The sequence below is a fragment of the Anser cygnoides genome, chromosome 1 (assembly GCF_040182565.1).
Source record: "Anser cygnoides isolate HZ-2024a breed goose chromosome 1, Taihu_goose_T2T_genome, whole genome shotgun sequence".
NCBI classification, from domain to species: Eukaryota; Metazoa; Chordata; class Aves; order Anseriformes; family Anatidae; genus Anser; species Anser cygnoides.
This window is the reverse complement of record NC_089873.1, coordinates 196,102,371-196,126,640: the sequence shown is the minus strand read 5'-3', so window position 1 is coordinate 196,126,640 and position 24,270 is coordinate 196,102,371. Positions and strand designations below refer to the sequence as shown.

The window sequence follows — 24,270 nt, the reverse complement described above, 5'->3', positions numbered from 1 at the left end:
ATTGATAATGGATTGGAAAATCATGAAAATCTGGATATGGACTTAAAACTAATAGATACTGATTTTCAGTCAGGAAGGATGCTGACCTTAAAAGAAGAGTCGTGATGGCTAATGGGAATAGGGAAACCACCTCACATAAACATATTTATTTTTAAAAGTGGACATAGAACCCATCAGCCATGGACCTAGCAGCTAACATCAATAGTCTGCGAAGCAATGGAACAAATTTCGATAGAAAGAAAACTTTAAAGTACAGCTATAAACAAAAACTGGGATAAAATGCAACCAGAAATTACTACGATAGAAAGTATGGGATTAATCAATATCTTCCTTTTGCCGAGAGAATGAAGTAAAAGAAGCGTGCTCCTAAGGGAAGTGATTTATGAAAATAGAGGCAAAAAGAAGAGTTTAGAGAGGTAGGCATGAAACCAGGTAAGGGGAAGTTTGCAACAAATGCAGTTAGAAGAGGAGGTAATAGGCTGGAGAAGCTTGGTGGTGGAAAGGTATTATGAAACTGATTTTATAACAGACATGGGGTTAAAAAGTCATAGTACCCTGATACAATTTGCTGGTGAGGAAAATACAGAAATCTCTAGAAATTCAGAGCAGACTGAGAAAATAACTGTGGAAGTAAATAATTTTGAGTAGTACAGTAATAGACGTGACATACTGGAAAGTTGTACATTGGTGACTAATAAAAATATTATACTATAAGCAGAAAGTCATCTTTTGGAAATGACCCAGGAGGAAGAGAGAGCAGAATTTTGATTCTGAGATGATTGTCAGCCATCACTGAGAATGTAAATTTAGAAAAAAAGAAAAAAAAATGTGATCTTAGGATATGTCAGCAAAAGTATTTTACAGTAGAGACGGGTAAGTAATGTAGAAAGAAGTAGAAAGCCTTCAATTGAAATTCTAAGCAGGTTGGTCAACTGAGTTCAAGACAGACAAGATGAAACTGAGAAAACACAGAACAGCACTTCAGGGAATGATTAGGGGAATGGAGAGACAGTCATCTGATGGGTCTGGGAGAATGTATGGAGAATGTATGCAGTGTGGTCCAGCAAAGCAAACACTAAGAGGGTTTTAAGAGCTGTACATCAACATATTGAAGGGGAACTTAGGAGAAGGAAGAAAGCTTTTTAACCTTTAAAATTACTTATATATAACCTGTCTATGAAAATCTTTAGGTTGAGGGCTGAAACACTGGGACAGCACATAAAATCCCAGAACTGCCCTCCAGTGACTTGTTCCAGTTCTGGCATCAGAACTGGATGAATTGTCCAAGTCTAAGGAGAAAAATGTACAAGTTCTATGTTTGCTTTTTATGATGTAACATGAAACAATTAAAGATGAACTGTTTTTGAATACTTCCATTTGCTAAGTGTGTACGTGGTTCCATGACTGTGATGATCTTGCAGGGTAACTGTGACCTTCAGACCAGAAGAGAGGAGGCCTCTTATAGAATCATAGAAGCATTAAGGTTGGAAAAGACCTCCAAGATCATCTGGTCCAACTGTATTCTTCATAGATGTCATCTAGTTAAAAGGGCATGACTTAGGTTTTCCCTGGTTCTGTGCATATGTAGGAACAAGTAGGCAGGAGGGAGGGATGTGGAACAGGAGAGCATAGGAAATACATGCTTAGGAAAAGTATATGATGACCACTGAAATGACTTTTGCTTTCTTCATTTACCATGATTATGGGGTAGGTACTACTGTTAATTATCACAGAGTTTCTAGTAAGTTGTTTTGTGCTTTCAAATAAACGGGATGCTTTTCACCGGGCCATTTATGAGTTGCTAGAAAGGCAGTATTTACTCAGGAAAATACCCTCGTGTCTGTTTTTATGTGCATAGATAAGTAAAGCCCTTATCCAATCTGCTGAAATCAATAGAAGTCTTTCTCTACGTCTTAAATGAGCCCAAGAGCAAATCAAAACTCAGAATATATATTCAGGTCATTTGTTTTCTGGTTCTGAGGTTGACACAGAGTAGAAATAAAGGGTTTGGGGCAGTAGCCTGGTCACATTGACTTACTACATTTTCCTTCAGCTGTTCTCTTAAAAGTCAAGGAAATTATTCATGAAATAGGTTGTTATTCAGTGTGTGTAGTAGTCTTAATGCAGCACAAGGGCTTTGTGCTTAAATGGGAATGAAAGATCCATATTGCCAGAATTCAAAATGTCCAGATTTCACTCGTGAGGTCAATTACTTATTTTGAAATGTGAACAATTTTCTGCTTGAAATAATGGAAATGATCAAGCCCTATTAATGTACAGAGCTATGGCTAAAACAGCATACACTGACTTTTCACTGGCATGCAAAAATACATGATATTTAGTTTGTATTTTATTTTAGAATTAAATATATATAGATAGATAATGTAATGTTCTGTGAATAGGACCCAGAAGTGACAAAATGTTATTTAGCTATTTATTGGTTTCCAGAATGAAACACATGTAAATACTGAAGTTAACTATACAGGCAGAAATGGAAATATTCAATTTATGGAGTTGGGGATGTTGAAATGTGTAAGTATGTATTTACAGATTTTGTCACTAGGTGAACTCTGTTTTTTTTTTGTTTTTTTCCTTCCAGTTTGCTCCCAGTATTCTAGAGGAGTTTTTGCCATTTTTGGACTATATGATAAGAGATCAGTACATACCTTGACCTCATTCTGCAGCGCCTTGCACATCTCCCTCATCACGCCAAGTTTCCCCACCGAAGGTGAGAGTCAGTTTGTGCTGCAGCTGCGGCCATCTCTGCGAGGAGCCCTCTTGAGCTTGCTGGATCACTATGAATGGAATCGCTTTGTCTTCCTGTATGACACAGATCGAGGTGAGTTGCAACCCAGCTTTATTATCTTTTTAGTTCAATTGATTTTTGCAAAAACTGTACATTTTTATATGGTATTGAGAGACTGAGGAGTCAAATTTTAAAGAGCCTTTGAGTTGAAATACCTTCGACTGAGTAGCTCTGTGGCTGAAGGAAGAATTTGTTAGCCTGCAAATACTGGAAATACTGGAATATACTGCAAATACTACAAATATTGGATGCAAATAGGATGCAATTGACCAGCAGAAGCCTGCATTTTAAGTCATGAATGCTAAAACATTTTAATTAATGTTAGTGAAACAAACAGATCAATAAGCAGATTTGTACAGATCAGTTCACTTTTCAGCTCACTTCTTAAGTGACAGCAGTACAAAGGAGTTGAGAGGACCAGCCACGTTTTTGCTGCACCTGCACTTGTATAAGCTGAGATGTGAGCTCATTCGGTCTTTCAAGCTTTGGGAGGTCAAGGTAGAGGCTCACTGAATGTGAGGCCCTCAGGCTGCAGCAGAGAATTGAAGGTAGGAGATGTATCTACATGGCAGCAGCAGGAGAGGATGACGCAGTAGCCATCTCTGTCCACTGCTCCTTTCACGTGGAGTTACCTCTGCAATCGACCTTGCTTTTATAAAATTCATGGTGCATTACAAAAGGCCACATTTCCTGTTCATATCTTCCATTCCACATCCCAGAGCATCTCAGAACCTTTTAAGTGGTAGAAAACTGCAAGTGCATCACTGCACCTCACCACTTACTGTAGGATTGTGAAGTAAAATCTCACGTTCTCCATGTTGTGCATTCATTCTGTTGGCAAAGCATTTTGAGTATGGAAGAGTATTTAGCCAACACGGCTGAGCTTCTGTGAAAGAGGAAAGATTTTTACGTCGATGGCTTATTTTCAGGGGAAAAGTGAGTGGCATAGCTGTAGTCAAATAATTATTTTACTACAGCTGTTTCAATATAGCTCCCCATGTGGACAGGCTATTCTAAATTGAAGTGGCTTTATTCCAGTGTAATTATTCTGCAGTAGAAATAGGGAATTTTACTGACCTAACTAAATCTGTTTATTTATTTGATTATGGCTGTAGAAGTCAATTTTATTGTATATACAAGCACTACATTTTAGTGAGAATTTTGCTTGATAAACTGCCTAAATACCTGAATTTAAATAAAAATGATTAATGTGCCAAAATGAAAGGGCTTGCATTGTTCCATAATTGTTGGTGTTTTTTTGTTTGTTTGTTTGTTTAAAAAAAAAAAAAGATATATTTTTTTATGTTTGCTGGACCAACAAGGGAGCTCTGGGAAGCATTATAGAACACACTAGGTAACATACTAGAACAAGTCCAGAGAAGGGCCGCGAGGATGATCAAAGAGATGGATGGAGCACCTCTCCTGTGAAGACAAGATGAGGGAGTTGGGGTTGTTCATCCTGGAGAAGAGAAGGTTCCGGGGAGACCTTACAGTGGCCTGCCAGTACCTAAAGGGGGCCTACAGGAAAGCTGGGGAGGGACTCTGTGAGGAAGTGATAGGACAAGGAGTAACAACTTTAAACTACAAGAGGGGAGATTTAGATTAGATATGAGGAATAAATTCTTTATTATGAGGGTGGTGAGGCACTGGAACAGGTTGCCCAGAGAAATTGTGGATGCCCCATCCCTGGAGGTGTTGAAGGCCAGGCTGGATGGGGCTTTGAGCAACCTGGTCTGGTGGAAGGTGTCCCTGCCCATGGCAGGGGGGTTGGAATCAGATAATCTTTAAGGTCCCTTCCAACCCAAACCATAATGTGATTCTGTGATTCTATAACTGAGAAGAGAAAAACACAGTGAATTTAAAAGCGTTCTTACTCAAAACAGTAATGAGGAGCAAGAAAACAAGCACGCAATTACAGATGTGATACTACAACTTCAACAATTTGTCAGGAGAAGAAGTGCACAACCTGCAGTCACCTTTCTCATCTAAATTCACATGCTTAATTAGATTGAGACATCATTTTTAAGCATGCAATATCACACCAAGGGCAGTTACAGAACATCATCTATAACAGTATGGTTAATAAATGATTCCTATGGCACTGAACTCAGCAACTCTGAACACATTGGTGTGTCTTTGATAAAGAGATGACACTTGCCAGCTGGATGCAAGGAGTGCTACACTGGATCATCTCTTAAAATCTGAATAGGTCTTGTGACTCTACTTAATGCAGGAGAAAATAAGATTTGATGTATCTTTAAGTAGTAGGATGACTGTAAAGATATATCCTTGATGAATAATTTTCACTACCATTGCACAACAGAAATTTTGAATGCAGAGCTCAGATATGATAAGAAAAAAAAATAAAAAAAATAAATAAAAATAAAGGAAAAAATATCATCTTTTGATCCAGTGTAATCAGAAATATATATATATTTATATATATATTGATGTTGAGTTACATAGGATCTCTGTCAGTGAGGCTGGAACTTAGTCATGTCTAGATTTTTGCTAAAGATACTTCCAGTCCATGCCAGACACTTCCCTATCTCTCTGAGAAGCTCCATCCAACCAAACTGTAGGAACAGGAATCACTTTGCCTTTTGTTTTTGACACCGGGCCTGCAAATTGTTCTTTGCAGCTTAACCAGAAAACTATAAATAAATTCTTATGCAGGAAGGTAAACAATAAGTATAAATTCCAGCCAGACATAGTAGCTGTTTAGGAAGAGGACAGCATTTAGAGGTGTTGTTCTCAGACCTGCTTCCCCAGCGTTTTCATCCGACTTGCTTCTTGCTTCTCTTGCATGCAGCTCAGTTGCTGCTTGCTCTTAAGGGGTGAACATTTAATTTCAGGTATTAAGGTGGGTTCTCTGCTGTATCACTCTGTTTATCTCTGGACAGACACTCAACTCCCTGTAGAACCCCAGTCTTTTTCCTACCGGGGGTGTCTATGTTAAGCATTTTAGTTCAGGTCAGGAATGCACTTCTGCTGCAGCTCTCCAAGTCATTGCCGCATACCACACCTGGGTTTATGCCGTGGAGTTGTCTTGGTGCTCACAAACTCCAGTGAGATGGTGGCTTCAGCCAGTGTGTTAAATCTCCTTTTCTGCCATTCTTTCAGTCTTGTCGTCCGGAAAATCACTGTCCTGTGACAGAATGCAGATAGTGGGAAGAATGACAAGGCTACAAAATGAATTGTAACTAGCAGGGGACATTACAGGCTTTGCAAAAAACATCAGACCTGATGACAGAAAATGCAACTCGTTACTTAACAGGGAAGGTGAGCAAGTAAGGAGGAGGTTAAAACCTCAAAGGCCCTTTGGTTTCAATACATCCTTCTTTCTCCTACCCTCCTTCCATAAAAAGATTTAATTATGACCTGGTGCTTAATACAATTAATGTAAACAGCAATTACTATTAACAGCAAGGTGCCAGGAACACAGACAGAACAGGGAAAGAGCAGGCTGAAGAACACTCACACAAATTACACAACACATAGCAAGGAAGGCCCAAAATGAAAGCCGTGCCTTCCTGAGATACCCAGAGGAAAAGGGAAGTCCCACAGAGGTAAAGTGCTCGGTTGATACTTGATGTCATCATAAAGGAAGATAAATGAAAGGACCAAATGGGCAGACCAGTAGAACATTTGGTTTATATATGTTCTTTCATTGTGATTGAGAGGTATTTGTTTTATAAAGAGGCAGACAATCAAGTGGGAATGTGCATCTGTAAATCACTGTGGCATTTTTGACGGGGCAGAGGTGTGCCTAGAGTGGTGTTTTGCTAGTTGTTGACAATAATTTCTAGCATCAGAAAGCAAAAGTTGGAGCCTAAAGCCACAGAAGAAAGTTGGAGAAGTTTGTGTGAGGTGTGAGAAGCTGTTTAAGCTTGTGTTAGCTGTCCATGCTTTATGCAGCTGAGAGCTGGGATGGCAGCAGTTGCTGATAAAATTGCAGGTGTTACCCAGAGCTAAGGGAGCCCGTGGTGGAGACAGTCAGAGGGGCTGTGGGGCTGCAGGGGACACCAGGGAGGACTACAGTTGTTGAGCTGGGAGGTGCTTTCACCAAGTAAAGCAGCCATTTGAATCCAGCCCTGTTTCCCAGCAAGAGTTGTCAGTCCCTGACTGTGACTAAAGAGCAGAAGGGGGAGAGCCACCAGCTGGCCTAGCAGTTGGCTCAGCAGAGGCAAGGACTGTAAAATATAGTTCTCCTCTGGAAATTAGGCATTGCATGTGAGCTGTTTATGTACCGTGTTGTGTTGTTTTATTTTTTTCTTTGTTCCTTTTAATTACATAGTGTTCATTAAACCAACTCAGTCATGTTTGCAGGTGAGAAAAATCAGCTCACTGTGCACAAGATAAATTTAATTTCCCTACATTTCTGGATAGTGTTTTTATAGGAACTCCTTTAAAGTTGAAACCATTTGATTTTATGAAAATCTAAACCTGGCAGAAGAGTTACACAAGTGCTGATGGCCTGTTCAAATTAATCCTATGCTACTTAGAGTAGCAAAATGCAAGCTTTTATCTTTTGAGCACTTGTGGACGATTGGTGAGGTCTCAGATGTCTGGAGAAGGTAAAGAAAGGTATAGGAAATGTATAGCTCTCCCTCTTTACTTTGAGAGAGATTTTGGAATTGGTTATTAATAATCAGTTTATCAGGCTAATCTAATTTTCTCCCTTGGCAGAGTAGCTGTCACAGCAGTAAGTGGTAGGTCTGGTGTAACTTTGTACCTCCTGTGATGATGCCTCATGCCTGAAACAGAAAACAGAAAGGCAACTATAGCCTGGTGTCTGGAAAATTAAGAAACCATACCCTCAAATAGTTGCTAATGACATATGTTAAAACTAAGAGTAGTTCTCAGATGAGGTGCGAGGAATTTGTCTTTGCTCTAGTCTAGTGAACGTCCAGTGTGAAGTTGAGGAGAACAGCTTTTGTGGATGCCCAGCCTCAGTGAGTTAAACAGAGTGATGCAAGATAAGTTGAAAGTGATCTTGCTAGATCAAGGAGGTGAAGTATGATAAAGGCTGTGCAAAGGTTAAATTTAGGAGGGAAGAACCGAAGGTACAAAGTGCAGAATAACTAGCTAGGCACTAGTATGAGAAATATTTCAGGAGTGGTGGAGAGCCTTAAAAATAATGCAATTCAATACTGTTGTACTGTTTCCAAGAAAGTCGATATTATATTGAGATTTGGGGAAAAAAAAATTGCATATGGGAAATGGAAGCTGGATGTTGCTCCCTCTCAGCTGGCTGAGGTGTTGGGTTTCACACTTCAACAGCAAAGATAAAAAATATCTGCTAGCTGAGGAAGTGGAATGGAATCGAGTGAATAAGGCACACAGAGGATGTGATGCTGGCAGTACTGTGTCCCACCATTTTTCCTTGGCATCTGAAAACACTAGGTACTGTTCCTGGCTGCATCAAAGGCATTTGGTATGAGCATGGAGCAAGGATCAGGCATCCGTTGCTGGAATGACACTGTTGTTACTGTTGACCACATATAGATATCACATACATAAATTTCAAGAGTCCAGAGGAGAGGAGTAATATGAAAAAAAAAAAAATAAGAAATTAAAAGCATGACCTGTGGGGGGGAAAAAAAAAATAATCTTAAAGAACTGAGATCATTCTCGGAGACAGGCTCTGTTGAGGAGCAAAGACCAGTTCTTTTTTGTACCCACTGAGATCAAGGAAAGAATTAGAATTATTTTGCAGGAAGGCAGATTTAGGGTGTTAATAAGAAAAGTGTTTCAGCAAGGTCAGATAAGCACTATAATATACCGAGGAGATTGTGGGAATTCTTACCATTGGAGGTTTTAAGGAAGAGATTAAAAAATATCTGCAATGGTGATCTGCTTTACTACATCCTGCGTCAGATGATCTCTTAGGTCCCCTCAGGATTTATATTTATGTAATTTTCACGATTTCTTCAGGAAACTGGGAATGGTTTCTTCACAGTACTTGAAATTAAGTACTGTGAAAAATTAAGATAACTTAATTTTTTACTATGGAGCAACTTTCAATAATATATTATTGCTATTCAATTATATATATAACCTTTGTTAAACATTTAGTATGTTCCGTTATTCAAAAATCAGATCAAAAACATTCTAAGTGACTTAAGATAAAAACACTGTAAAATCAGGTCGAAGGACTATAATTATAATATGGCACTCAATAAGTTGAGTTATTGTTCGCTGAGCATTCAGAAACTGCAAGAATTGGCCCTACATCAAGCATTACTTGATATTTTTACTGTGCTTCTGAACAAATTTGTCAATGTCTTAATAATGAAAAAGAGAAATAATATTATAGCAAGCTGGAAAGTTATTTCAATATTTAGCTCAATTGAAAGAGCTAGACTGCTGAAGCCAGTAACAATCTAGAAATACAACCTGTGTATTTATCCGCATAAAAATACTGAATAGAGATTCTTATTAGTGAAATAAGTTCAAAAGACCAAGTGCTGCTAATAAACAACAAATTGAAGATGAACATGCAACACAGTACTGCCAAGAAAAAGGTTTTGCCACTAAGTGCTGTTTAATTACTGATTGTGTTCTGCATAACACTGTTGAGCCTAGACCTATAGCATTCTTGCCTTAAACTGGTAGAATGTCAGGGTGTTTAGGTAAGCCTGAGAAACAGCAATGACATACTGGTTCATAGGGAAGATTAAGTTAGCAACCTGACTTTCTTCACTTGCAGTGGTCTGCTTGGTTTTGGGTCCTTTCTTTCATGATGTTCACCAAGAAGAGTTTGCAAGGTTTCCCACAACAGGCGTTTTTCATTCTGCCAACCTTTGACAAAATGTCCAAGAATAAAAGAGAAACAGAAGCTCATGACTGTGTCCACTACCTGAAAATAAAAGTTTCTTATCTGCAGTGTGCAATTATTTACCAAACTTTTGTGAAACAAAGAGCAGAGATGTCATGGCATTGAAAAAATATTGAAATGATGTCTTTTAGAAAACAAACAGCATTAGATAACTGGTCTCATTGCTTTTATTACTACTTGTATTTTACCGACATTTTATTGACTACTCTGACATCTGGTCTGTAGGTTTAAAATTTTGGGTATTTTATGTCTTTACAGTTGCTGAGATCAAGATCATCAGTGTTCTCAGCATGTCAGCTTTTTACATATTTCAGAGTAATTTCATCAAATCAGGTCCAATGGTCAAACTGGTTTGGAGATTTCAGTAGCCCTAATACATGCCAGGGAATAAGTTTTCACTTATGCTGTAGGTGAACAGAAAAAGAATCCTCACCAGATGTGTTAAAGAAGCCATTTGTCATCATCAAAATGGGCATCTAGATGGGCAGTGGATCGTGTCATACGTATTAGGATCCAAGTACCACTGTGTTTGTTGCTTACCAAAGTCATGTTGTAATTTTGTGCAGGCTGATCTGAAATGATACATGGAATGTAGAGAAAAAGTTTATAAAATATCAGTGAATAAAGAACACTGCAGTAAGTTTGTCAGCCCCTTCATATGATCTGCATCTGTCTATACTCAGTAATACCATGTTTCTAATGGAATAGACCAATCTGCCTCATGCACTGATAACTGGTTTGTAAATATTTAGTTTTGCCAGTGTTAGCTCATTCGTAATTATACCAGCAACATGCCAGCTTGTCGTTATCTTCTCAGCAGCTGATAACAACTTGAAAATATAGGTAGTAAGTGTACACATGAAACAGAGATGCATCTGCATCAGTAAAAATACTATGACTTTCCATCTTTCCCTTGTCTTACCACCAAAGAGAAGCAATAATGATAAAACAGCATTGAAATCTAGTAATGAACTCAGAATTTAATACATAGGAAAATCTTCCAAGGGCTTCATTAAATAAAAGTACTCCTCTTGTTGATTAAAGTTCTTGAACATTCAGCAAAGGTGGTAATACAGAAAATAAATATATAGAAATAAATAAAAAAAAAAAGATCATTAGGTGTACAGATGAGTACCCTGACTTTGCTATTCCATATAAGATGTGGATCAAACTTAGCTGCATCAGCGTGCTTTGGTCATCTAGCTAAACACTCAGAATATGCAGTATAACCTAATGTGAAAACACCATAGAAATATATCAGTCAGGAAACATTAAATAAAGGGCTGCCCATTATCTTCCTGATAGAAAGAATTTGCTTTGTGTCTTGTGTCCACAGCTATATGTCTCTGGCTTCTGTACGCTTTCCTATTCCAACATCCTAAAGTAAATAGCATTTCTATTTCCAATGGGTTGTTCTAATAATTTCAGAGCAATTGCATCTCCAGAACCTGGCACAAACAGTTAATTTGTTGTTACCTGTTAATGTAACACTTTCATTTACATGGAAACATGTCATTTTCAGCTGTTTGTTACACACACATTCTGTATTTTACTTGAAAGCAGAACAATGTAATTCTGAATATATGCTTCCACTTATTCTCTGAAAAGAAAAGTTAACTTCAGATGCTCCTACGACTTATGAGTACTGTTGTGGCTCAGCACATTTCTGAGTACATGCTGTACCTGAATATATTAGTAGACATTGTTCTGAGAAGCATTTTTTTTCACTTGCTCCATATAGATAAGTCATAAATAAAAGCACTGCAAACCATATGTTGGGATCTGTATGCTGTAAAAATTAATTCTGTGATTATTTCATACTATATAAGAATGGGTAATTTATATGCGTACTAATAGGATTTTTATTTACTTTTTCCATAGATTAAATAAACTCCCTCCAGAAAACAATGCCTTAAGTAGAAATTAATGTTGTGATTTACTGATTATTTAGCTTTCTTGCTACTCTGCCTTTTGTTACATAGATATATATCAGTGATATCACCATTGTCAAAAATCTGCAAAAAAACTGTCTTTAGTGAAGGGCCTGCAGCAACCTTACATCAGCATAGCCAAGAGCATCATTTCTAAGTATGAGGCTGTCCTATGTTTCCACTACACATTGGTCAGTATTAGTAGTGCAGACAGTTGATAGATACGACAACCAGCAATGCAGACCTCTAAAGAAGACCTTGAAAAGACTCAGACGAGGAAGCCAGCTACACATCCAAATGCTTATGCTTCAGAAATTTACTTCAGTGCGGACATCTGAGTCCCGCAGCTGCTGTACATAGCCTTTTATATGGCCACAGGTGTTGGCTTCAGTGCTGGAGCACAGAGTGGTAGCAAACAAAGGGGAGTATAGTCGATGCTGCCAGAGACCAGACATAGTGCCAATTTAATACTGAATGTAAAACAAATACTCGTGCCAATTTGTTTCTAAATGCATTTTTAGTTAGAAAAATTAGCTTGTTTTTTGAGAACATTATCTATGTGTGGATGAATGTTCCAAGTTTTAATACAGTATAAAGCAGGCCTTTAAAAAAAATAATAAATGAACAAAATATATATTTACAAATAGCCCTACAGCATAGACTTACAAATACCAAAACATATGATTCTATTACTTTTTGCTGTTATTTTTTAAAAAAATAATTAAATTGTATTAGACCAGTTCTTAATGATCTCTCCCTCCATGGCATATTTTGTGATACAGTTATCCCTTATGTAGTACAAGTGACTTCTAGGGCACTGCAGGAGGAAGCAAAGGTAATTCAGCATTAGAGTATATTGTGAAGTAAATCTGTATGTTTATATCTGGACCTGGACATTCTTAATTCAGCTGATTAATCTGTTATTGTATCATCTATGCAGTCTGTAATTTTAGAATTACATTATCTGCTCCTGTGAAGAATGTATATTCCAGTGCATTCAGATTTTCACTATTTTGAGATACATTTTGCCTGTAAAAAGGCATTTCCCTCATTAATTGCAGCTGAATCCTATCTACATACATATTTTTACAAATAATTTGTCTTTGCTCAGTTCCGAAAGGAGAGGCGGAAGTGTAGAGATCCTTTTAAGATTGACTACTTATCACAGTACTACAGATGCTATTTCTGCCTCTGCACAGGGAATTTCCTGCACTAGTATTTACAGATAATAGCATTAACAGATGCTTCTGTTACCAAAACTGCAGTGAATGTTTGAGATGTTTAGCATTTTGCAATTAAAAAGAGAGTTACCAAAGGGTCCTTCAGTTGTAAGGACTCAAAATCTTTCTTTGTACCACCGCCTTGTTGGGTTTTAATATTAATGCACACCTGGATGCTGCAGGAAGTTTTCCTGTGGACAAAGGACATGTATTTTCTTCCAGTTTGACTTGGATTGCAAATGGCCAACATTTAGGGTAGTTTTGAAGATCTGGGCATAATAAATGACAAAAGTGCCAGGAAAGAGAAGTTGGGAATACAAAACTGTGGTTGCTAGTCTAGATCCCTGGAACAAATAGGCATCTTATGTCAATCTGTCATTTGGTAAAAAGAAACTATCTGGGGAGTAAGGGCCTGTATCCTAGATCTTCCGTCTCCTAATGGAGAGCCTTGCTCAACATGGGACAGCTGTTACTCTGGAAGGTCCTGTATAGACACTTATTTCACAAAAACTATTGGAGCTAATTTTTCTCTGTAGACAGTTCAGAGTAAGAAAACTAAATAAAAAATAGCCAGTGTAGTTACACTTTACAAAAGCTGGACATGTAAAGATAATAAGCAGTACTTTTAAGTGAGTTTATTCAAATAAGTTCATCCTAACAGAAATGTAGATTTCTGTTATGAAATCATTTGATTTGTACTAACGAAATCAAGTGGAAAAGACAGTTTGCTTTCTAAGTAAATTTGATAAAACAAAGGCTTAATATATTTGTGTATTCCCATATTTTCTTCATGTCAAAAACAAAATACCCTATTTAATGGGATAGGTAGTTTCAAATAGATCTGATTACTCAAAATACTCTTAACAAACTTCAGCTACTGGAGTTACATATGCCTACTTTGCCAAACTATAGAGTTTAGATTCGGCAATATAAAGGAGGTCATGAACCTGACCCTCAAACACAAATGACTATTCCAAGCACAGACCTATCAGTTACTGTTGGTTGTCTTCTTTTTGTGTGTGTTGATGAGATAGATGGCATTTTATAAGTTTGTATATGTGCAAACAAGTATGTGTGTGCTTATATATGCACAATAATAGTTATATTTCCTGGCTTTGTCTGGATGCAGAATATTTAAAATCATTTAAGTCTCGAAAAGCTTCCTGTCTTAGAAGCGCAGCTCATACTACTGAAAAGTCTTCTAGCAGTAATTTTAATTTTTCTTTTCTTTTTTTTTTTGTCTAATTTGTATTTTCATTTTCATTAAGCATTGCTTTGAAACCAAACTTCTTTTACAATGTTTAGCTAGTATGTCTCAACATCCTCCATGTTTTATTTCAAAAACTGTTTCGAACAGGAAATTCATCTATACCAGTTTTCTCCTATGACAAGTATTCTGAAGTTTACTTTTCAAAGAAATCATGTCTGGGGAAAAATCTCATAGCTAATTCTCTAAAATAGTTGTTTTACTGGGAAAAGAACTGCCTTTCTCTGAAGTGTTTATTTCAAAAAACTTTTAGAAGATCAGTACGGTGTTGTATATATCTTTTAGGTTGTGCCTTGCACGAGAATGGTTTCATACCAAGTTGTGAGAAGATGAACTTTCTTTCTCCTCTGGACCAGAATTAGGGTTAGACCAGTTTTGGGTCCCTAATCCCATGTTGGAGTCATGGGCTGTGTATAGTGCTGCACCAACTTTATCTTCTTTAACTTCATAAACTCTGCTTGATAGGGCCTCCCAAAACTCAGTTTATCTATTTTGTTCCTCACATTTCCACTGGTGCAGGGAGGTTTAATTACCTTCAGCTGTGTTATCTCATGAATCACCTTAGTATCTGCTTCATTGCTTCATTCATCTGCTTCATTCTGTATTTTAAACTTTCACATATTTTCCCAGATTTATTTGCTTGATTCCTCATTTCTTTTTGTCTTTGATCACTTTGCATTGGGTTTCTTTTCTACATCTTCTACTTCATTTCCCAGTAAGCCTGATTCATTTTCAGCACTGGTGCATTATTTGAGCATCCTAGAGCATCCTATTGGCTTCTATTTCTGTTTCTACTGTTCACAATTGTCACAGGCTAAGGTTTTTAGCTTGAAATATTTTTTTTAAAAGTGTAACAGGAGACTTAAAATAAGTGTCTGTCTTTGCCTGCCATGGAGGAAAAACTGCAGCTCTGTTTCCAGGATAAACAAATAGCTATCGGTATATCTCAAAGGGCTAGCACTCCAATTTGAATGAAATGAAAAAGAAAAAAAAAATATATGGACTTGTTTTTATTTTAAATCAGTTTAGAAAAAGAATTAATTCAAGTTTTGCTTTACTTTCATTATTGCCGCTAAAAATGTGGATGGAATTCACATGCATGTATCACCAAACAGCAAAAAGAGAGGTTCACGAACTGCATTATCTCTTGTATCCTCAAATGCACTTCCAAGCTACCAGACAAGAGTGGTAATAGGAAATGCATAGAGGTGCAGTATTTTGTCTGTGCTAAGAGCTGAATTCACAAGTAGTTTAAAAGCCAAATTACATAATTTCTCCTCCCGCAAGTCAGGCACGTTGCGGTAGCCACCGCACAGCTGCTGGCCTGGGTGGCATCCAGGCAGACACAGTCACAATTGTCTCTTTTCATCTGGGTCATTCTGAATTCCTTCAACAGGAAATTGAATACAAGCAGAAAACTTTTAAAAACATCCCAGACATGAATCAACAAAAACCCGGAACATCTGCTCATCAAAGCTCATCAGAAAACAGTGTATTTTATTTACACTACTCTTCTGGATGTACTTAGAATGCCTAATGAGATTAGGGATCACTGGAAAATATTGCTGGTATGAAGTGTCCATTTCACTTTGCAGATTACAGGCATAATCTACACAAAGTATCTGAAACAATAAATCATATCCACAGGCACTGTTATTTTATGTATTTATTTATTTTAGTGGAAAGTGATGCAGTTTTGTTAAATCCACAGTTGGCACCAAATCCAAGCTGGCCAAAACTAGGTACAATATTTTAATCAATATTTCAATTTCTTTTGAAGATAAAATAGTGCTAGGAAATGAGAGTAGAAAGTGCATTTAAATAAGTGGATTCACCAAAAACAGTGAGGAGCAGTTTGTAGGGTCAGATACTCAGGTAGACAAGATTAGCATAACCTACTGACTGCATCCTGAACTACCAGGGAATCAGGCTACTGTATTTAAACATTTATCACTATATAACTTTTCTGATCCATAATCAGTCCTCATTCAGGATTTATGAATCCTCACATCCTTGTGAGAGGTCTTAATACTGGGGCAGGTCTAATTTCAGCTATTAGTTCACTTGTCCAGAATAAGAGCTCAGATACATACCCTTATTTTCAGCAGTTTGTATTTTTGTAGAGTTACATGCTATTACACAGGGAAGTGTTTAGCTCAAAGCTGAGTACTGAGTTATCTGAGCTACTTTAATTATTTCGGGGAGAGGTTGACCTCAGCCATGGTGAGGAAATGTTGGCTTACAGTGACTGTGCTAGTTTGTGCCCTTGTCTTTGTGGACTCCCTTACTTCTCTGTGTATCAGAAGGAAAATAAATGCTTCTTTTGCAAGAGTAAGATTGCTGGGGAGGGAAGAGGCTATTTTCATTTTACTTGTCCACTGACTCCTGTCTTTTTCAAGCATCGTAAATGGTGCCTATCACTTCAGCATAGCATTTCCTCAGAGGCTTTTCTGTTTATGATCGTAGCAAAGCATCTTCCATAGCGATGAGTGCTTTTAAAGGAAGCCAGCATAGCACCCTGGTCACTCTTTAAAAGTCAACTTGGAAATTATGCAGTTTTCTTCAGAAGCAACACTGTCATAGTGTTGGTTTGGAGAAAAAGGACAACAGCATTGATGAATGACTAGAGCAGCTGTAAGTCACATAAGGGGTAATTATTTTTTGCAAGTGTGGAAAGGAATTTTATTCTGTATGTCTGCTGTGTAGCTACAAAATATTGCTGTCAATGCCAAAAAGGATAAACACCTGCTAAAGGAACTGTGGAGAGGATTATCTCTCTTTCTTATGCATGCACTTATGAAATATGTACTACACATTGGACTGTCTCCAGCTTTTTCCTCTTTCTCTCAGCGTATTTCTAGCCATTGAATCAATTGTTCATCCTCTCTGCCCGACCTGTGAAAAATACATCTGCTATGCAGAGAGGCCAAATATCAACATATGACATGCTTCAGTTCCCCTGTGCCAACCTGCTAGGAGAGAACACTTGTTTGTTTTTTGACCGATCTGCTTGTGAGTTCTGCTGTGTGGTTTTGCTGATGGGGTGTGGGGCCCGTACACTCTCCTGCTCCTTATCCCTCTTTGCCAGGCTGGAAAGAGCTACTTGCTCATTTCTTTCCACCTGTGCAGCTGTAGCGATGCTCTGCCAGCAATGCTAATGCTCCCTTGCCAGCTTTTAAACATTCTGCCAAGTAGAGAGAATTAATAACAAGATCTGAATCATCTCTAAAGTAACCCAAATGCCCCTGTGTCCTATTCCTTCAGTATTATGTCATTTCTCAGCTCCTGTCCAGGATAATAAAAAGGATCTCTCATACCCTCACAGCTGAGAAGTGTGTCAGGGCAGGCCACGCCATTTATTCAGGCTACCCTTTTGCCTTTGTGGCTCTAAACATTAAAAAACCTTTAGGCCAGATTTTCCAGTCCATGTCGCGCTGCTCAGCTGGTGCAAAGTGGATGGACCCCAGCCAAGGCTGGCGAGTGGCCACAGCCTTCCCCTCGTGCCGGTGCAAGCAGCCAGGAAAGGGCAGAGTGGTTCGTGTCCTCGCGGCCCTTCCGCAGTGCGGCGAGCGGGGCAGCCTGGGATGGGCTCAGCCCCGTGTATGTGTGTGCCATCGGCACACCAGCATGTAGCTGACATCGCTTCCTCTAAGGGCATCCACATTTCGAGCAGAGCTTTTGGTGTTTATCCTGGAAAGTGGAAGAGTTAGAGCAATGGAAGGGTTTGTGTGGGATGAAGATTAAACCAACGGGAAGAAAGCATTAGAACTGAATCAGAGGTGGTAATGTCTGCAATATACGTGCCTACTATGAACTTCAGCATCAGTTTCCCATTGTGATGTGAACCTAACTCATTTGATGCTTTCTTTCATTTTGTTTCATCATTTTTACTCCATTTCTAAGCGGAATCAAAGACCTTAAAGTACCAGAATGAACTGTCAAGAGCGAATACTAGAAGATACTTTGGGATGGCCATGCTCAGTTAGTACTGTATCTTCCAGAAGTGCTGCCAAGTATTCCTTTCAGGTTTAAAAAAAAAAAAAAAAAAAAAAGTTTTCCTTTTGTTTTAATAAGAAAATATGGCCTTTAGTGTCCAGAGACCTCTGCAAAGTGCTATGCAGAGCAGAGGCAAAGGAGTGGATCTTGCTCCACCAGCTGTGGCTCCTGTTTCTCCTCCTAGAATTTTTCATTCCTGTTGCAGTTATAGGTGTCTTTCTTTGGCTGGGTGTCATGCTTTCCTTCCCTGGGGCTCTGGGGAACTTCTACACAGCTGCAATCATAATCTGGTACACTTTCCCCTCCCTTTTTCTCCCCTCTCTACCACACATATTACTCATAAGCTTTACTTCCTATTCAGATGACATCCTTGCTTATCTCCAGCTGTACCCCTCTCTGTGGTGCATTTGGTTTTCCCCTGGGCCCAAAGGCTTTTAGAAAACAGTTCTGCAGCTCTCTTTCTTATTCTGCAGCCTACATTTTCCGTCTGATGTTCAGAAAAAGGCACAACGCTAACTGCCTGCAATGGCACCCCTAAATACCAGTGTGGAGATACTGAGATGGCCTGTACTATTAATGCGTAGAAAGGCAAACCTGTTTGTAGAGATGAAAACACACTCTAATGCTTGACCACCTACCTCTTGGTGGCCATGCTTTGTCCTTTTCCTGCTCTGTGCTTGTGGGTTACGTATATCATATCAGGTAGCCTTTATCCCCATCATTACCCACTGCTTTTATTGATAAGGAGTTATTCTGTGGTGTCTGTGATGGCAATGGAGTGGTCAGTGGTAATGAACTCTCCCCAGTGCTGCTTAGAGCCCCAGTGCAGTGTGAGAGAAGGGAGACAAGTTTTTAGGTCAAGTATTACCTGCTGCCTCTGTCCTGGCAAAAAGAAGTCACCCAGCTTGATGAACCTGTTGGCCAAATCTTGGTTTGTTTGGTTTTTTTTTGTTTTTTTTTTTTTTTTTTTTTCTCAAGCGATATTCCATCTGTTTCAATGCATCTGTTTGCATTTGAAAAAGGTGTTAGCACTTTTAATATGACAAATTAGTAGGCCTGGAAGAGTCACCTGGTACTAGCCACTAAACTCCTTTTGTTTCTCTGCTCAGTTTATACTAAAAAAGCAGTTTCTGAAGGCCTAGAAGTTATCTGGCTTGTAAAGAAATATCCAGTCTCTGCCAGAGACTGGAGGTATAAAATTTGACCTACTTAGCAAAAAAAATCCTATTAGATGGATTTACACATGGCTCCCCATGATCAGACTGTCCAATAAGAATAGGACCTGGAGCCTTTTTCTGTTTAATGCTGTCAGGTATTTTTTCCAGGTTACTTTTCCTTGCTTCATTCAGATTCTGATGCTAAAAACAATGCAAAATGTGCTCTGATTCATATAGAACTTATAATTTTGAATGCCATCATATTAAACCACTAAATCTGTTACATTGCATTTTGATAAATATCATTACTGTAAACAAGAAAAAAAGCCTTTAATCTTGATTTGCCATAACTAGTTACATGGTGTGGCAAGACAAGTCTCCTCAGAGACTATTCTGAGCTCTGAAATAATCAGTTCTCACTCTAGTTTGCTGCAGTTAAAAACCATTTTTTCCTGACTTCATACTGCTGCATCTCACCCCATGCTGCAAAAACATGTGACTTTATTGCAATGCTAACAGTATTGAATGTTTTTTGCTTGAGTCTCTTGCTTCAAGAGCCAGGTGTTTTTGTGAAGCTCTCAGCACTCCTTTCTGTCCAAAGAGAAAATACACGCACACACACAAAAATAAAATAAAATAAAATAAAATAAAATAAAATAAAATAAAATAAAATAAAATAAAATAAATAAAATAAATAAAATAAAATAAATAAAATAAAATAAAATAAAATAAAATAAAATAAAATAAAATAAAATAAAATAAAATAAAATAAAATAAAATAAAATAAAATAAAATAAAATAAAATCTTCCCCCTTGGTTGTAGAAAAGAGCTTGTGACCCCAGTGACACTGCAGTGGCTAAGCAACTAGGGAACAAACCAAAAATCCGAGTATGTATTGTTATCTTTAAATCTTTTTGTATTAGTCTTGTAATTTTGTTTCAAGCAATGATATTGAAAGTTTTTTTGTTTAGCCAAAACAGTAGAAACAAATGAAAAACAAAGTGAAGCAGGAGAAAGTGAGATTGTTTTGTAAAGCTGCATTTGTTTTTGAGATACGTATTGGAAATATTTCTATATTACATCTATTGCAAAAGTTTTATGCACATCTTCTTTAAAAAAAAAAATAAATATCAAAATGGTAATCAAGATCTTACCAAAATAATAATAATAATCCCTGCCAAAGATCCTGTAAGGCCACAATTCCTCATGGTTTGATTCATCGGGATCCTCCCCCGCTCCCTTGTTTTCTTTGACTTCTTCCTGTCTTTTAGATAATAATGTTCCTGCAAATGGGAGATATGTTTGCCAGAATACCAGTACCTCCTTTATATAGCTGTCACCGGTCCCATAGCCTAGCCAGAAGGAAATGCAGGAAACAAATGCCCTTGCTAACTAGTGCATTTGCTTGCTGCACTCCCAGCAGGAGTCATTCAGAGTCACCCTTTGGCAAAACTTGGAAAGATGCTTTCTCCATAAAATGTGAGGTACAACATTTCTGGCCCCTAAGCAAACACCTTCTTCATCCTGCACTCTTAAGCACTAGGAGCAGACATTACTGTCTTGGGCATGCTGGGCTCTTTCTGGTTAAGAATGCTATTGGTACAGTTTGTATTGCAAAGCAGAATAGATTGCTTTCTAGGTAATAAACTAAGGATTTCAGTTCAGCATTGTCATTTCCTATGTTCTTTGTATTAGAGCTTATGGGGAGTCTTACACATAGAAGATACATTCATAATACTAAAAATCTGTAGTAATAAATAGGTACTGACCATAGCAATAAATTTTCTCTGTGCTTTAGCTTTTAAAAATTGTTGTGAATAACCCTGTAAGAGGGCTAGATTCCCAGCTGTCATCAAAAACAACAGAAGAGCCATTTATGCATTTATCCTCTGAAGACTGGTTCCCAAGGCTCCCTTCTGACATGACTATTGTGCCAGGAGCTTGTAGCTTTTGCAAACCTTAAGCTAGGGAATCCGTATTGAGGGACAATGGTTTCATAGACTCAAATACAGCCCAGGGACTCTCATTTACCGTTAAAAAAGTGTGCATGCTGTGTGTGTGTGTGCATGTGTATGTGTCTGTGCCTGAGAGTTTATTTTGCTCTGTATCTGCAAACAGAAATACTCCTAGAATTTCACCTCATCTTAGTCTGACTTGGCTAACTGAAGTTGAGAGCATACCTTTTCCATATGTTTCCTTCCAGTATGTTTAGTCTCCATAGACTTTGACAATCATTATATTAGAACAAGTGCAAATGAAAGGTGAGATACTATTAGTCTGAATTAAAACAGTTTACACTGATTTGCATTTAGTTGTCATAACTGATCATGAAAATACAAGGTCTTAGATGTTGATTTCCTCATTGTGGTTCAACAGTGTATTTGACAAGCTGGTATTGACCATGATATGATGTTGGTCAACGTTATCTCTTAAAAATTAAAATCTTAGTCTCATCTAAACAGAAGTGGATATCTGATTATTTTCTATCCTTTTTCTGCATTAATTATTATATTTCACATTACAATATGACAATTTAGTTTGGCTTTACTTTGAATTGTACATATACTTGAATTTTCAAATAATGTATTTGAAATGAAAATAATGTATTAAAGATCTCTGGTGAGATGTAATGGGTTTATGAAAATAGAAAACTGCAAGTACAAACATAAATACGTATGTATGGTGAATTTTTGTATACCTTTTTATATTCTACGTAGTATAAAATATCTGTCATAGGATTAGGTTTGGTCTGCCACTGTTTTTTGTGAAAGGAAATTTAGAGCAGCTCATATCAATCAACATGAAGTGTATGCAAGTAGTTAATATCAGTGCTACAGACGTGGAAGTTTTTAATACATGACTGATATATGTGCATGTCTTGTCGTTCTGAATTAAAGTGGCCATTTGGGGCTGAAAAGTAAATCCTAGCTGAATTGTTTTTCAATTAATAAAGTAAGAGGAACAAAGCTTTTAAAAAACTTTGTGATTCATATATACACTTCATAGAGAGCACATGGTAGTGGCTGTTCCTTCAGCCTGATTCTGCTTTCACTGGCAGTGGTGAAAATTAGGAGTAACTCCGGTGAAGTCAGCAGAGCTACCTGGTGTAAGATGAGAAAAAAAAATGAGGAATGTATTGTCACAACTGTGGAGCAAATATATATCAGTAATGAATTTTATCTTTGTGGACTATGACACAGCTTGAACAAAGAAAAAATATTAATGGCCTATAAGCAACTGATTATTTCTTTTTCCATGCTGAGTGCAGGTAGAACCATTGTTTGTCACTGTTCTTACACAGCAACTGGAAAAGTGAAAAGAAATTGTACTGGATGTGAAGACAAAAATATTTTCAGTTTGATGATTGGAACGCAGTAGTTTTCCATTTTATAAAGGAAAGTATATCCCTAAAACTGCCAATAAAGTCTGCCTCATAGAAAACAAATTGGAGAAATGTATGCCAGAGACTATCTGAAATATTCTTTATATGCAGTTAGTGATCTTTGAGAATAAATTCAGACTCCTTCAGATTAAGATATTTTATTGGATGTCAGTTTGAATTATTGCATTTCAATGACGAGTAACATTTTTCATTTCTTGGTTAATAAATGATGAATGACTTTGGGTTAAAGAGCTCAATCTAGACTTTAATTTCTGATGTTTCTCTCAAACTGCTGCTAACTCCCCCCACAAATCTCAGCTTTACATTCATACAGGTTAGTACAATGGTTATATTTGATTCATAGTGAACATTGGAAGTTACTGTCTGGCGCTAGTAACATTTAATAACCCATTTAATTAATCTTTTCCTTGCTGTTCCATGTCCTCTGCAAATTATCTAACACTTGGTTGTGAACCTTAGGGGAAAAAAAAAAAAAGCTACTACATTTCTCTTCTAAAAGATCAGATAATACAAATTAGAAACTGACACTTAATTCTATCTGCTTAAAGTGCAGAGGGCAGAAGTTTTACTCAAGGATAGAACTTTAATAGCCAACAGGACTTCAATAAATTTAGTGAAAGAAAAATAACAGAAGGATGCCAAACTATTAATTTTATTTGGTAAGAAGATTAAAGAAAAAAACTCAACATGGAAGGCCCCAGGCTAAGAAAATGTCTGGTGGGATGAATCCAGAAACTGGCAAGAATAAAATATTGTAAGTGTGGGACTATCGAGGTTTCATTAGATGGAAAGGAACTACCTAAGGATTTTGTTCAGTTTCTTTGAAATGTTTCAGATGAAATATAGGATCTATCTAGGAAGCTAGTAAATAAAGCTGTTGTTACAAGAGGCCAAGTGTTCTCCATCTGACTGCATATAAAAAAAGAGTTAGTAGAACACTTGGAAAATTGGCCGTTCCAAAACTGATGAAGAATTTTTGTATACAGTTTTGAAATTATACCATGAAAATGACACATACAGGATATTGCTGAGCATATCCTGTAATACAGGATATTGCAAATACAGCATGCGTCAATTATCACTTGGAGAATGTTATGAGTAACAACATCTTGAGTAATACCAGTAAAGCCAAATGAGAACGATTAGAAGACAACAAATTGTGTCAGATTTTAAGCTGGTATCTAAACACTAGAGAGTATGATAAAACTGATACAGAGTGTATTACATAGCAATTGGCTTTTGGCCTTTTTGTGAAGCAGTTGGTATTGCATATGGTATGAGGTAGGATACTATACTAAATGGATTGGACTTTGTTTTATTCAGTGTCAAAAATGATATGTTGTAAAATAAAATTTATGGAAATGACTCTCAAATAAAACGATAAAAAGCCTGTCTCTCAAAATTCTGTGGCCAATATTTCTCTTGGATAGTTTGTCCAATTGTATTCACTCTGGTAGGACTGTGGTAATTTATCCCAGCTAATAGTAGACCTTAGAGCTTTCAGATAAGCTATAAAAAAGAAGAGATTTTAACAAAACAAACACTGAAAAGTAATCAATCTTTAATTCCAGAGTGAAAAATTATCATAATGCTAATAAATTGTTTTTAAAATTAATGAGAACATAAAGGGAAATTCTAGTTTTTGTGA

General features: G+C 37.4%; 1 protein-coding gene across 9 annotated transcripts in view; it reads left to right on the top strand.

The window, feature by feature from the left end:
• The window catches only part of GRIA4 (glutamate ionotropic receptor AMPA type subunit 4), a 224,035-nt gene that overhangs the window by 72,636 nt on the left and 127,129 nt on the right, over window positions 1-24,270 (top strand). For all 9 annotated transcript variants that reach the window (XR_007168812.2, XM_013178125.3, XM_013178131.3 and 6 more), the window contains exon 3: window positions 2,600-2,839. Coding sequence is in view for 8 of the 9 variants with exons in the window: in XM_013178125.3 (XP_013033579.1) it covers window positions 2,600-2,839 (240 nt within the window). In the remaining variant the exon portion in view is untranslated. The remainder of the gene's footprint in view (window positions 1-2,599; window positions 2,840-24,270) is intronic.